The 14,640-nt window shown below is 35.2% G+C and overlaps 3 protein-coding genes across 20 annotated transcripts in view; 1 reads left to right on the top strand and 2 right to left on the bottom strand.

Annotated features, from left to right (window-relative positions):
• The window catches only part of LOC122573465 (GTPase-activating protein CdGAPr), a 40,309-nt gene extending 28,373 nt beyond the window's left edge, over positions 1-11,936 (bottom strand). For 4 of the 9 annotated variants that reach the window (XM_043739854.1, XM_043739863.1, XM_043739864.1 and 1 more), the window contains exons 1-2: positions 6,416-6,742; positions 41-243 (exon numbers count right to left, since the gene is read on the bottom strand). In XM_043739854.1, coding sequence (XP_043595789.1) covers positions 41-109 — 69 coding nt within the window. In that variant the 5' untranslated portion in view covers positions 110-243; positions 6,416-6,742. The other 5 variants (XM_043739855.1, XM_043739860.1, XM_043739858.1 and 2 more) reach the window with 5 other exon arrangements.
• LOC122573470 lies at positions 7,166-8,356 on the bottom strand. The gene is made up of 3 exons (XM_043739869.1): positions 8,222-8,356; positions 7,644-8,009; positions 7,166-7,516 (listed from the first exon to the last, which is right to left on the bottom strand). The coding sequence occupies exons 1-3, from the start codon at positions 8,270-8,272 to the stop codon at positions 7,166-7,168; spliced, it is 768 nt and encodes a 255-aa protein (XP_043595804.1). The 5' UTR covers positions 8,273-8,356.
• LOC122573463 (acetyl-CoA carboxylase) overlaps positions 8,467-14,640 on the top strand; it is a 28,037-nt gene continuing 21,863 nt past the window's right edge. For 3 of the 10 annotated variants that reach the window (XM_043739847.1, XM_043739845.1, XM_043739843.1), the window contains exon 1: positions 8,515-8,687. In XM_043739847.1, the coding sequence (XP_043595782.1) occupies positions 8,648-8,687 (40 nt within the window). In that variant the 5' untranslated portion in view covers positions 8,515-8,647. Of the gene's footprint in view, positions 8,688-12,212; positions 12,238-12,278; positions 13,465-14,640 lie in introns of those variants that run through there. The other 7 variants (XM_043739850.1, XM_043739849.1, XM_043739844.1 and 4 more) reach the window with 6 other exon arrangements.

Genomic DNA, 14,640 nt, shown 5'->3' with positions numbered 1-14,640 from the left:
GAGGTGATAGAAATAAACTTTGATATGGCGATCTACTCACTTTTGCGGCTTGAGGCTCGATATCGGTAAGCCTTTGAGCACGAGGCCTCTCTTGGGCCGGTCCTGGCATCCTTTGCAGCCTCTCCGTGGACGAGGACGAGGAGGATGAGGATCCAGGCCTTTGGCCTGGTTTGCCACGCGCCAGGATGACGGCAGGATTTTACTTTCCTCTCGATTGAACCATTATTCCTCTTTCACGTTCTTCTGCGCAAACAATTTCCACAGTGCTCAGACGTCTTTATAGCTACGCGGTTATTATTACGAACGAAATATTAACTCGTGTATATTATCGCGGTAAACAGCCGCAGATGCTCGTAAATTTCACTTGGATCAACCTACAGCACCGAGCGCTTCGCGCGTCTTCTACCAAATGTTGACGCGCTACACGTTACCATCGATGACTCACGATTCGAGTCAAAGACAAGATTTTTATTTCACGGCGAAGGATAAAACATGTATTTTACGGTGCAAGGTAAAATTTTGATTTTACTATGTCAGAGTTTTCTAATTCTTTTTGAGAACGCTCCTTGGCGAAGAGAAATGATCTTTTGGAAAAATGTATCGGCGAGAGTAGAGCAAAGTACGAAGGATTTTAATTATAACACGGGTAAAGTCTCTTTCGTCGATCTTTTGCCTAAACTGTAGCACTTAAAGTACTTAGATACAGCACTCGGAGTACTTCAAAATGAACTTTGATTTATCTCTTTACTTCTGCATATTATGTTCAATGTTTTCCATTCTTTTCTTCTCCACCCTCGCCAATTGGAACTTTAATTGTATCGATCAATAGAAAGAAGTTCGAAGAAGCGTTATGGCTCCATTGGCTTATTCGAACAGAGAATGTAATTTTCTATTTGAATAAGAAATAGAAAACGAGAGAATTAATTAGAGAAATTGTAATCGATTTCAATGTTCTTCCTCCACGTGTTAAAAATTACCACCTTTTCGTTCGAAAATGAAATATCATTCTCTAACGTAAAATTATAAACGATGGCCATCAGCGTGATAGTTTTTTCACCTGTCGAATGTGATATAAAGTTTGATGATGAAAGTTTCATGAATTTTACGAGCTTTTTGCTGATACAAAACCGCTGCACGGAGCTTCATTAATATTTTAGTGAACGAAAGCCGTGTTGGTTATTAAGTTCTAATAATTCAGTGTCCCCGATGAGGCAAGTAATGAATTAAACAGTCCACCCTGTGTAAGTGGTATTTGAAACACGGTGCATCGTGCCGACTAACAAGACGATTTGAATATACGAGCATCTAACTACCTCGACCAATGTAGCTTTATAATTCAATGACTTAAGAGCTTAATGAAACTGGTCATGATTCTACGATGACACTAATTAAAATTCATATCCGATAAAATCTATGTAGAATATAAGCCAAACAATACACTACATACCGCTCACGATTGTTAGACAAATTTCATTAAATCAACGAACTGTACGTAAGAAAAATGAACGAAGAAATTAATATATTCTTCGTCGATTTTAAATAATTCATATTCTTCGCAATACGAGTTCCAACATCGTTGCAAAGAAAGCTTACACTCACTTCGACGTACGTACGTCGTTATCTCATCATTCGCGTTTTACCTTCGGTATTTGATATTCGATATGAAATCAAAGAAAAATTATTATTGTAACGTGAACATCATAGATGATAAAATTTGTGGTCGTATTACATTTTCGTAAACGATTTGGTATCAAAGAAAGATTCGTGTGAAATTTTAATACCAATAATTTTAGTAATAGAATCATGTTACATTTTCAAAAAACTGTTGTATCTCTTATTTTACGTAATACAATTTTTTTTCTATGCTACAAGTACATATAATATAAATTCCCGTAATTTAATTCGCGATTCCGGTGACCTAATATGTATAAAAGAAAACTATAAAATTCTCATACCATTGCAATAATGATTTTCGCGTACAATAATGATGTACGTAGGAGTCGTGCTACATTTCCTAAGACCAAAGAAAGGAAATTGGATACGAAGAACCGGAGAGGTAGGACCGAAGGAACGAACAAAGAAAAGTGAAAATAACGATTGTAATTAATTTTTACGGGTCGGCCCTGTGGCGATTTTATCTGCGAATCGAGAACACGAGGCGGATGAAAGTTTCGCGAACGCTCGACCGCGAGTAAAGCGCGATATTTACTGCATCGAAGGCGGTCAGGTGAATTTGCTGTTTTAAATCTGACGGCCTTGCCACGGCCTACGACTACATACATATATACACGTAGATATAACGATCGTCTTGAACTTTAATCAAGTGAAAGTGCTATTCTGATCGACACCCAGGGTAATCGATTGTACCTTGAGGCTAAAATCCCTTTTTTTTTTTTTAATTATTATTCTCGACTGAGATTTTGATATATGTATATATGTACGTATCCTTGCAATAAGGATTTGGTATCTGTAAGATGTTTTATAGGGTTTTTTTTAAGATTTTATCCTGATCTCAAGGAGTTCCAGAATTATGGTCGAGAAAATTAAGTCCGACAGTAAAACGGTCGAATCAAATGATCTTTAAGAGTTAATGTTTAATAATGTTTAATAATATTAATATAATAATATATTACTTGTACCATTTGATAATTGATCGTCATTTCTCTAAGCAAAAATTATGTTAATGATTGATTATGATTATAGTGTTACTTGGTATGAAATGTCAATATCAGCAACCATTTGCCACAGATTAGTATAGTACGTTGAGTTACGCAAACGTAATAGATTGTTATGGTTAAAAAGATGAAAAGAAAGTAACGGTCCGCTAATGTATTAGATATTGATAAAAAGAAAATATTTAAAGAATCGAAAGAATCCTTATTCGTTGAGGTGATAAAAATAACAGGAATACGACACGATGTTTCACGGGAACCTGCAATTAAGCTATCTACAGGAAGTGTTATGTGATTAACATTTTAATCTGTAGAGTTACTAACTTTCCAAACTAATTAAGAGAACGACTCGAAAGTAAAACGGGCCACGTTGAAAAATACAATCCATCTATTACATTTGAAGTCCACAGGAGAAAAATATTATAAGTCACATTTCTTGGTTTTTATAAGAAATCGAGCTTAAAATTCAACGATATATCATCAAAAACTGTTTGCAATTAAATGTATATTTTTGCTAACCTTCTGAGTGTTTCAAAAATATGAATTGTTATACAATTAGTTATAAGTTATGACTATGACATATTACAATTTGCTATACTGTTACTATAACGTTAATACTTTTAGAAAATTTCATAGACTTTTAGTTTCTCGCGTCTACTCAATGTCCAATTAATATAACCTCTAAACAAATAAGAACTTAGAAAGTAAAAGAAGAATAGAACAAACATATGTAATACGTAATGATTGGAAATCAAAGTCAACTTATTATATAGTTCATCGATATTTCTCATTCGACTAATTAACAGAAGCTCTTTCACAGACTAGTGTTTTTCTTGCTAAAGAGTACATCCGGTTACACGTCCACGAGTAAAACTGATGGTTGTTTCCTTTTCTTCTTTTTTTCTCGTTTTTTACGCTGCCTAAGAATGTGCAGCAGTAATACAGTGGAGAAACGACGAAAATAAAAGTGTAACAAAGGCACAAGTAAAAAGTCCATGCCATATCCGGTGCTATACGACGACGTCTTAAATATTTGCGGGCAAAGAAGTTGTTAGATCGAGGCAATTAAAATGGCGGCTGAGAAAGAAAATTTATCATAAAAACGATCCTAATTATGATATACCTTGTTATAAAATTTTAAAAGATTTAAAATGAAACTTATGTATAGTATAAAATGTAGAAGAGTTTCATGTGCTTCTTTAATAGCAAATTCGATCGATAAATTTGAATCCCTAGAAGTTAATTCGATCCACATGTGTTTGGGCTTCGGTGTCGTACGAGTCAAAACTGGCAAGTGTCCATTCACTATCTTTATTAAAAAAGAAAAAGAATAGTTCGTGTTATTCGCCTTAAAAAAGTAAATATCAATGAATTTTTCAGAATCTTTTACATAACCTAAATTTTTAGGAAGTCTACGTCAAACCTAAGAAATTGTAGTGTATCGTCTGATATAACTATTACTATTATCATTGCAAGGTTAACCTATGTTTGTATAATGATAATTTACCTAATAATCCAACAATCGGAAGAGAAATTACATATATCAATTCATACTAAAAATATTACGCATCAAATAAATCGAAAAACTAACATAGAGGTTAATTCGTCTCTAAAATGACTTCATAACCTTAACGCCGCGCCGGTTCGCACGATCGCGACGTTTACCGAAACAATATTGTCAACAACGCGACTAATTCGCGAACGCGCGCGCATGGGTTGCACCATAGAAATGAATAATTTCACAAAGCCGTTGATATGTCTCTTAATATAGCTTAACGAGTTTGATAGAGACGAGCCAAGATGAAGTTTTTCAAGAGGGAGAAGATTACATCGTTTCGATAACTTTACTATGCCAAGGTTACTACATATCTCGAAACGTGTGTTGCAGCACAGAATGCAAATGTTCGTGGTATTCGAACCTTTTTCTTTCACGAATTCTTCCGCCTTCTGCGTATTATTATTCTCGCTGTGATGTTCCAGCACGCGCAACCACATCCATTGCTTAATTACAAGCCGCGCGGATTGTTTTTCTTCTATTCCGGTTGTGTAACGTACGTACAATGAGAACTTAATTAAGCATCGTGCACACGAGAAGCCCTTATCGCGTTACACGCACTTCAATTCCTACGTGTCGATTCACGAAAGTATTCGAATATATGTAGAAACTTTTCACGAATATTTTAATAATGTATGTTATAGAAAACATTTTACGTGTAATGAGACTGGACTATATAACTCTTTAGTATCCAATTTGTCCAAATTGGATACTAAAAAAAAACTTTCATTATTCGTTGATACTTCGAAATCTAAGAACAAGTTTCGTATAATTTTTCAATATTTTATATGGATTCTGACACGATGTCGTAAACCGTAAACTATAGGGTTAGGAAAGTTTAAATTTATCATCGCACTCTAACATATTCTTCTACTAAATATGTATGATAAACACTGATTGTAAGATAGATATCTTATTAAAATCTTCGAATTCAATGATACTATCCAAACACAAATGCAGAACGTAGTAAATATAAACGAGATACCATGGTTAAATGAATCTATAAGAATAAATCTCCCTTTTTATTTCAATACAATACAACTTCTATCACATTATAATACAAATCATTTATTCTGTCTCTTAGCAAAAATACTCAGAGCGAACTGTAGTATCCACGCAAATTTTGAGGTTATCTATTGCGTTAAAAGGTTTGTGAAGATTTTTGAAGAAAAAAAATAGATCCCATGCGGTATCGCGTAATACACAGGGCTAAGTGCAATGAACTTTGCATACGAAATTGCATCGTAGTAATGGGCCACATAAATAAGCCTGTACGGACGTATTTACATGGTAGAATAGTTGATTCGCATATCACGATAAATATCGAGTATAGAGTAAACGAGAAACGGAGAAACAGCTGGAATATCGACTCTCACCTGAAACGACTCGCGCAAAGGGAAGTAACGGCGGTTATGTCAGGGAAACGACAATACCGATAATTCTCTGCTGGCACATCGTAGAGACTAGGAAAGCCCTTTTACATCCTCCGCCATTTACTGCACCGTTACACGCACACGCACGTTCACGACCAGACGACGAGTAATAGAAACACACAAGGAAAGAGCAACACGCGTTATTCTTATTAACAACGAATCAACAATGAGAATTTACTTGTAGCAAGTCTTCATTAGTAAGCGTACTACTTACGTGGTTACGCGTAATATACACTGTTGAAAAAGGTGATGTTGAAAGATTCAGTTTGACTCGTTTCGCGCGCCTATCGTACGCGAGTGTAATTTTATTATGAATAGAAAACTTGCTCGGGTACTAACAAGAAACGCACTTACATACATAGGTTAGGCGTAAGATACACTACTGAAAAAAATAATATGAAAAAGAGAACGGTCATTTTGACTTGTTTCGTACGTCGTACACGATCGTACGCGACTGCAATTTTATTCAGAACGAATTCAAGACTGAGGACTTAGTTGGATACAAAGCGTACTTACACGGGTTGGACGTAATATACACTGTTGAAAAAAATCATGCGAAAAGGAGAACGGTCATTTTGATTGGTTTCGCGCGCCGATCGTACGCGAGTGCAAATAAGGCCACGTAAGGGGCACCGAAACGGCACTTGCATACTAACAAGAGGGAAGCTCCTCTTCCCTTACCTAGCGTGTATATTAATATACATTAAGCCGCGTGAATACGCGCGTTACAATGGGTGTGTATATGCGTTACGTACTTGCGTGAATATCACCACTCCCGAGGTTGAGGATCCCTGCCTAGCAAAACAGAGACAGGGAACACGACGAAGAAGCGAGAAAAAGGTACTCTAGGTTCACCACGAAGAAAAACACACGTCTGCCGGAACGCGAGCCATGTTTGTCCCTGGCTAATTCACCGCGAGACTTGTAAACCAATACGGATATCTTGTTGACAGTTCTGCTGTGGCATCGCCTTCGTTCGTCTCCACAGACTTCACCGGGTTGCCCGCGAAATTAACCTTCATTTACGAACCCCCACAAAATACTGTTTCCACTACTTTCCTGTCAATCCGACCTGCCTAACCTGATCCTCGCGTCTTGACTGGGCAGAAGAATGAATACTACGCTTATTATGCGCAACTACACTTGCGCAGGATTCTATCGGCTGCGCTAACCTATGGCGGGAACATTTCAATTTCAGTAAAAAAGTATTTAGATTTTCCAGCAATTTATATAGTAGAACATTGCTTTAAACGGTAAGATGTATTTAATATTATATATAATCTTCGCAGGACTCTATCAGTTGCGCGATATATAGTTTATATGGAAACAATTCAATTCGAATAAAATGATAAAATAATAAACTGATAAAACAAAATTTATTTTTCTTGTTAATACTACAAAGTAGAATACTAAATTAAACAGTAAGATTAATTTTTGTATAATAAGTTACATATATATAATTGTTATTATATTTTAGAAATAATATGGTATAGATAATGTAATTGTTATTTTTCCTCTGATTGATTAGTGCTAGGAAAGCTATAATTTTCATTAATTAACGGTATTAATTTAATCATAAGTGCTGCTTCTACCTCGTGTGAATTTTCCACGTTTAACATAGAAAAACAATTTTCCTTGAACTCAATACTTGAACTATGTTTAATTATATTTGATAAAGCAATAGCAAGCACATGACATGATCTGTAATGGTTATCAAGTGTAATATAATTACTGTATAACATGTTTTGGTTAATATGAACCATAAACTTTATATGGAAATTGAATTGCTGTAATAAAATTATTTCGTTCAATATAATATTCGTGAATTTTTCTCTGTCAGAAAAAATTAGTTTATCCTGTAACGTGTAAAGATAAAAGTTTATAAAAATAGATAAATGTATGATTTCACAATATAATATAAACACTTCAGTAAGTTAGTAATGTGAAAAAATAAATCGATATCGTCTATAGAATATTGCATACCTTAATTACGAAAGATAAGTAGGCTTTCTGATAGAGGAAATTGATAAGATTTACGTTTTTCTTACTATGCACCAATGATAAACGATTAGACACGAAATATATATCTAGTGTTTCCTGAGAGTCGCTATATTCGTTCTGACTACATACTGTAGCAATTACTGAATTTTTAAAAACGGTGTTTGTGGTAATGAAGTTCCAAAATATTTCACGTGAAAATGATAAAACATCATTTCTAGATTGTCCATAATTTGTGATTTGTATCGTATAATACATTGTGTCATTGTTCACTAATGTAACATCTATATAACTGTACTTCACTTTCTCAAATGAAGACCTGGTGTTCCATTCTTCGAAACATCTTAATATCTATTTTACATAAAATATAAAACTTAAGAAATTGTTTACGAATCGAAAATAATAAAAAGAACGTAACAAGGTTATATAATACATAAAAATTATGCTACTTTCAAACGACACGAATTAAAACATTTAGTTAGCAAGCCAACGAATATTATCATAACTGCTTCAGATAATTCTATAAATCGTTACCCTAGTATGGTTATCGTAATAAAGCGTACTTTTATAACGATATTTACGAGTAAATTCGTATCCCACGTAATGGTATCCATAATCACGGATAAACTGATTTGAAACTACCGGTACTGTGGGATCCTGACCTCTAGGTACGAAACACAACACTGGAAGGTTCTTCCCTACCGATAAAGGAACCTTCGTTGTGTAGAAATCAACAGTGGGACCTAAAGGTGGTGTGGTGTCGGTATATGAATTCTTTATGTTGTACCACAGTGTACGTGCCTTAGCGGAAGTAAAAAAATCCATGTTTAAAAGGTGACAATAATTTCCTATGTTGTGATCGACTGTGTTCGGTCGTTACAAAACTATAACCGGGCCAAGGCAGTGCCGTGTAACATTTTTTCGTGACGAATAACGAATAGAAGCATATCGAATGACAGAACACGGAGGAGCAGACAAACCTAACCTCAATGAAGAGCGTGCTACTCCACCGCGAAAGATTCGTCACCGGTAAGTTTCTAGATTTTCATTTTTATATGGGTCTCGGTGTTTTTCATTGAAAATTACCCAAAAATAAGATGAAAAATTTCCATATACGAGTAGCGTTTAGAGTTGTATTCGTATACATCGGTTGGTGACGCGTGTTACTTGGATACACCACACGGTTTCCACCAACCAATCAAAATAGAGTATACGTCGCCTGACTCGCCAATCAACCAATCAGAACGGTCTGTCAATTTTTTGATTACCTTGTGTGAAAATCTATAGAGTTTGTTACCGCTAAATATACGTAACTATCGTACAATACAATATGAATAAAAATTTCGTCCGTTTGTTATGCGAAGTATTGGATTCTTGTATTAAAATTTTGAGGAATCGTAGCGCTATAATACGTTTATTAAATAAGAAAACATACACTTCCGTGTGCCTATATAGTGCTTCGTAAAATTAAAATACGCTAATAGCTGATACGAATTCACAGACGCTAAGTTAATTTATTTATAATGACTATTTCATTCCAGTTTGACAATTTATATTTTACCCTTTATTTGTAGATATTACGTTTGTTAGTGTTATCGAGCGACATTGAACTTATTTATATTTCATAATTGATAATACACGATATCTATTGATCGTCGATTCTTGCGATAAAGTAATAGCTTGTTAAAGATCTTTTCTTTCTCTGTCGACACTTTCCGTTTGTATCTTTTCATTTAATTCAAACGTTATATGCTATTGTGCGTGGTCAACAGGAAATTTGTATAAATAAAAGAAGAACAAGAATGCAAGGAAGCATTCAAATCGAAGATATTAAAAGATAAATTGTGGGAAAAAAATGATAGAATGTTCCGCATATTAGTACACGAATGTTTTATAGGTTGTCAATCGTATTGTCGATTATGCAATAGGTGATACTGCACTTATCAATGAACGACATTTTACGTATCATGCGATTTTATAAAATCCTATATTCGCGTAATCGATGACCTTGATAGTTAATCTTTTTGTTGCATTACTAAATATGATATCTAGTATCGTGCTAATTATATATCTGATTTTTCATAGATCGATTGATTAAGTTACATATATGTATATAAATATCATTTTTAAAAAGATCGATCCAACTGTCATTAATTACGGTGGATAAGTTTCTACAATTACAAGAAATATTTAGAGGAAACTAATGTTTAACTATTTCTATGGAAAGAGATTGATTTGAAAATAGAGAAATATTTGAATATAAAAATATCTCACGCTACTATATATTACATATGTTAGCATTTTGATCGTGATTATTTGAGGTAGCTTGTCTTGAGATTATGTCAATAACTTACTTACATTCAGAATAATTATTGTCCATCAGCTCTTCGCAGGTGCGATATGTATTTTATCGATATCATAGAACTGTCCCTACTGTCTCTAAATTACAAATTTTGCAAGACAATTGGATATACTGTAGGTGTATTTCGAAACGGTCAAAGGTTCTCATCCCCTCCACGTCATTCCCTATCATTCCCACACCATGAAACTACTGATAATGTTAATAAATAGCGTTCCCTTATTAATGTTATCAGCAACAAGTTGTTTGTATTGTACATTAACATTATTATGAGATTTTTGTCAAATATAATTAAATCTTATAACTTCGTACGTATGATTAAAGTTATTGACGTTATACATACTTGACGATCGCGTTTTAATCTGTAGTTTTTTGCAGTTACTGTTTACTTTTTGCGCTATTAATCAATTATTAATCAATATTTTTGCGTAAAAACATTTTATACCGTATATAAAAAAAATTGTACAATATGAAATAGGATTTATAAAATGTTGTTCCCTCTTCCCAAATCTAAAAACTTACGGATTACGGTGAGAAATTTCATTTCTAATTTAATTTCTAATATCGCTTAAGCAAAACAAAAAGAAAAAAAGACAAAACAAACAAAGAAGAAAGAAAAGTGAAGGAGCGTTGTCGAGGAGCTAGCGAACGTAACAGTAAGTTTACGTTTAGGTTGAGAGTATTATCACGATAGACCTCGTTAGATAGACGATTTGTAAATTACTGATATATAATCAGGCAAGCACGTTCTCGGTTAGTTGTCGTATTTGTGACTTAACATCGTACGATTCTTCGTAGAAGTCACGAATCGAGCACGCGCTACTCGCGGTCAAAATCTTCTCCGTCTCGATGAACTATCATCAAAGCATTCCTTCCTTTCGGCTGATAAATAGACAACTTCTTTCCGATCGAAATAGCGAACACGTACAGACTTATCGTCGACAAAGCTGAGCATTCATTTTAATGCGAAGTACGAAATGATGTTGATCTCTAAGCGCCAATGATTCTGACACTGCAAACGGAATATCTATTCTCAATAAAGTGCGAAAAATTCCTAAACGGACTTCCCGTATAATTTGATTACGTAAAATTATTAATATACTGTAATACTACAAATGAATTACGTATTTTACGATAAGAGACGAAAGAGTGGTACTTGTATTCGTAAATGGAAGTTTGCGACAAAGTTAGAGATTTGCAAGTTACAGAATTAATGAGTTCCTAAGCAAAACTTCATACATCATTTAGTTGAGTAAAAGTTGACGATATTACTGTCTAGTACGAAGTAATATAAAAATGAATAATAATGGAAATGAATTTTTCTTTTCAAATACACGAGGAGAAAATAAACAAGTTGGAAGTTTGTGAGAAAATTTGTGAAATAATTTCACAGCAGATTTACTACGATTAATCGAAGATACCAGAAGCTTCGTTTTTAAAATAACTATTACCTAGATCGATATCGAATACGAAAATCGATTATCGTGATAGTACCTTGCGAAGGAATCGCAAGGAGATTTTTTTATATTTTCTGCAACGTAAAATAATAACAAATAATGTATCAGAATAGTAACAAAGAATAATGTGAAATAATATATCGGATAATATAGATAAATATACCGCATGACACAAGTTACATAATCTTATATGTAGAATACCAATCCATAATACGACTGGATATACGCATTTGCATCGTACATTTGACTATACTTATACACGTGGACGTCACCAGATCGTGTGAATAACACTCGCGTCCTTCTTCCTCCTCGTGGTAATGTCCATGTCCATACGTATTACCTACGTAGCTATCATTACGTTTTTAATGATCGGGACCCATTAAGATGTTGACAGCACCGTTCGAAAGAAAAAAAGAAAAAAGAAAAAAAGACAACACTGGAAAACAAGGAAATTCATTTCCGTTTCAGAAGGCTGAATAACACTGTTGGACTTACATTTGCAAGATAATAACAATTATCGACGAACAAATCAAAATATAGTTCATTAAAGAATTGCCGAAAGTGACGCGAAAATAGGAAAACGAAGGGACGAATGGGAAGAAGCGAAAGGACCGGGAACCACAACGTGTGTAAAACAATTTATGCGTATAATACTAATCTTCCAAGATAACAAACTTAAAGTTAGCGCTGGTAAAACCGTGGATAGACTGTAGAGGCTACGAGAGAAGCTATAAGAGCGTTTAATTGTAAAGCTAATCGTAAGGTGAGTCAACCAGAATATCAGGAAGGAGCAAGCACACTAATATATTATCCGTTTGTTCATCGATAATACCACAAAGCACTGAAACGTACTGAATAAAGATCGCTGTCAAACGAATCATCGACCATCGAAGCGTTACGAGCGGACGAAGAAAACCAAACGACGAACAATCGTATCGGTCTTTCTAGCCAAATTCCTTTGTTTCAAAGAAAAACCGGTGGCAAGGAAAGCGTACTTGAAAAAAAAGAACCCGGTTAATTCGAAACAAATTAGATATCGATGGAAACGATGAAAAAACGAGGAAAGAAACTAAGCACGCGTGTCAATCACATTTAGTGACCCGCACAGAAATTCTGACCATCGGACGTGATATCGGCGTGGATCGAAAACGCGTTACCGCGAAAAGTTTAGTGGAAACAAACACAGTGTTGTCGATGTCTGACGACCTCTGAACCTTGTCGTCCGGTTTCTTCTTTTTCTCTCCCTCCCCCTCTCCTCCCCCCTCCTCCCCTTCTCTCTCCTCTTATTTTTCCTTCTTATTTCTTTTTCTTCATATCGTTTCAACTCCGCGTACGCACGAGACAATCTATATACTTCGTTCGACTCGTATTTCGACGCCAACCGATTTCCTCTTCTCCGCGTGTAAGTCGCGTTACGTTGACGAAGGGGCGCGGTGTCGCTAGGAACAACGTGTGCACGCTAGTGCGTCGTCGTATCTCCTTTCGTGCTTGCCGTCGTGAAATACGAAGTAGTAATAGAAGCGCGACGATGACGAGGGCACGTCGTACGATCGCCTGATCGCGTTGCTAGGAATCTACGGAAACAGGCGAAACGAAGTCGCGAGTGATCTTCTCTCGAACGAAATTTATCTACGATATAAACATAAAAAAGGAATTCTTTGATATAAAGCATAGAAATAGAACAGATATAAGGATTAAACGAGCAGCCGGTGTTCGATCCTCACCTTCTGAAATATTAATTACAATTCCGCTGTACTTATATCGTTACTTCGAGTATTTCTAACTTTCTCTCTTTCAATATTTCGTTGGTTTGTCTGTTGCTTGTCGTGGAAAATCGTCAAGCACCAGAAGGGATCATAGAGGAGGACTCACGCAATAAGATAGCGGCGGAAAGTTGGCGGGAAAAGTTCGTCGACACGAAGAACGCAAATATCCAGAGATCAAACTGTGTCACCTGGTATGATTCGAGGTCTTCTGGATACTTTTTTCGGTACATTGATGATCTCCTAAAATCGTTGGAACACGGTAACTCGTGGTGAACACGCGTTCTCCCTGAAGCGTTTCGACGAGTTTCATCTTGATTCGCTTGGAATATTAATCGGACCTTGATATCTGTGTTCGGTCTGTATAATTCTCGAAATTTATCTTCAATTATATGTATATATATCGTAAGGTGTGATAGATTTTGGAAAGTGAAATAGAATTATTAGAAAAATATGTATCGGTTCTAAAGCGTAGAAATCGTTATGTTAAAATTTAGGCATAAAGTTCATGAATATCGCGCGGTTTATTTGAGGTCAGTTAAAAAGTTGGAAATTTACTGCGCCTCGAAATTCATTCTGATCTCATACGAAAATTAAAACTACCGAGAGTTCTCCCGTTCTTCGATCTTAACTTTCATCTTGAAGGATTTCGATACGAAAAAGATATTATACAATTACATCGGTAAACTTCAAGGTTCGTGTAATATTCCATTCCTGGTCTCTGTTCGCCACGAATAGCTTCTGCATAATACCGCACGAACGTATCCGTGTCCTATGTATCGGTAAGGGGTGAAACGTTCTAAACGGATATTTGGTTAAACAGAAAGTGCGTGTGTTTTCGTTTAATTTTATTCGCTCTATCATTTTTCTACTTATCGAACTTCAAAATCTGAATGATATAATTTTTAATCGCAATAATAGTAGCAATAACAAAGGTCGGAAAACCTTCGTAACGTCGGAAGAAAGCAGTAGAGACTAATGAAAATTGTATCGTCGATTAAAGAGTTTAATAAATATAACAAGGACGATGCAGTGCGATGAAAGAAAGCGTAGAGAAAAACGTACCGAGTAGATTCTCGTTGATTTTCTAACTTCAATATCGCTGCACGATTCAACAAGAATTATTCGAATATGACATAATTGAAAATGAAAACAATGTGTCACGTTTAGAGACGTAAGTCCTTACGCGAAGGATACTCTGTACGATTCCTAAACCAAACAACATGTTAATGTTACGACGATACTTTGAAAATTTTAGAGAGGACGAGAAAAACACGCGTTTAGCTGCGAAAGCAAATTTCAAGAGAAAAAAGAAGACGATCTTGCGATGAATTTCCTTACAAAAAAATACAAAAAATGAAAAGAAGTAGAAAATGCAATCTTATCGCGTTCGTCCCTTACGG

The sequence above is a fragment of the Bombus pyrosoma genome, linkage group LG12 (assembly GCF_014825855.1).
Source record: "Bombus pyrosoma isolate SC7728 linkage group LG12, ASM1482585v1, whole genome shotgun sequence".
Lineage (NCBI taxonomy): Eukaryota > Metazoa > Arthropoda > Insecta > Hymenoptera > Apidae > Bombus > Bombus pyrosoma.
This window is presented reverse-complemented; position numbering and strand designations above follow the sequence as displayed.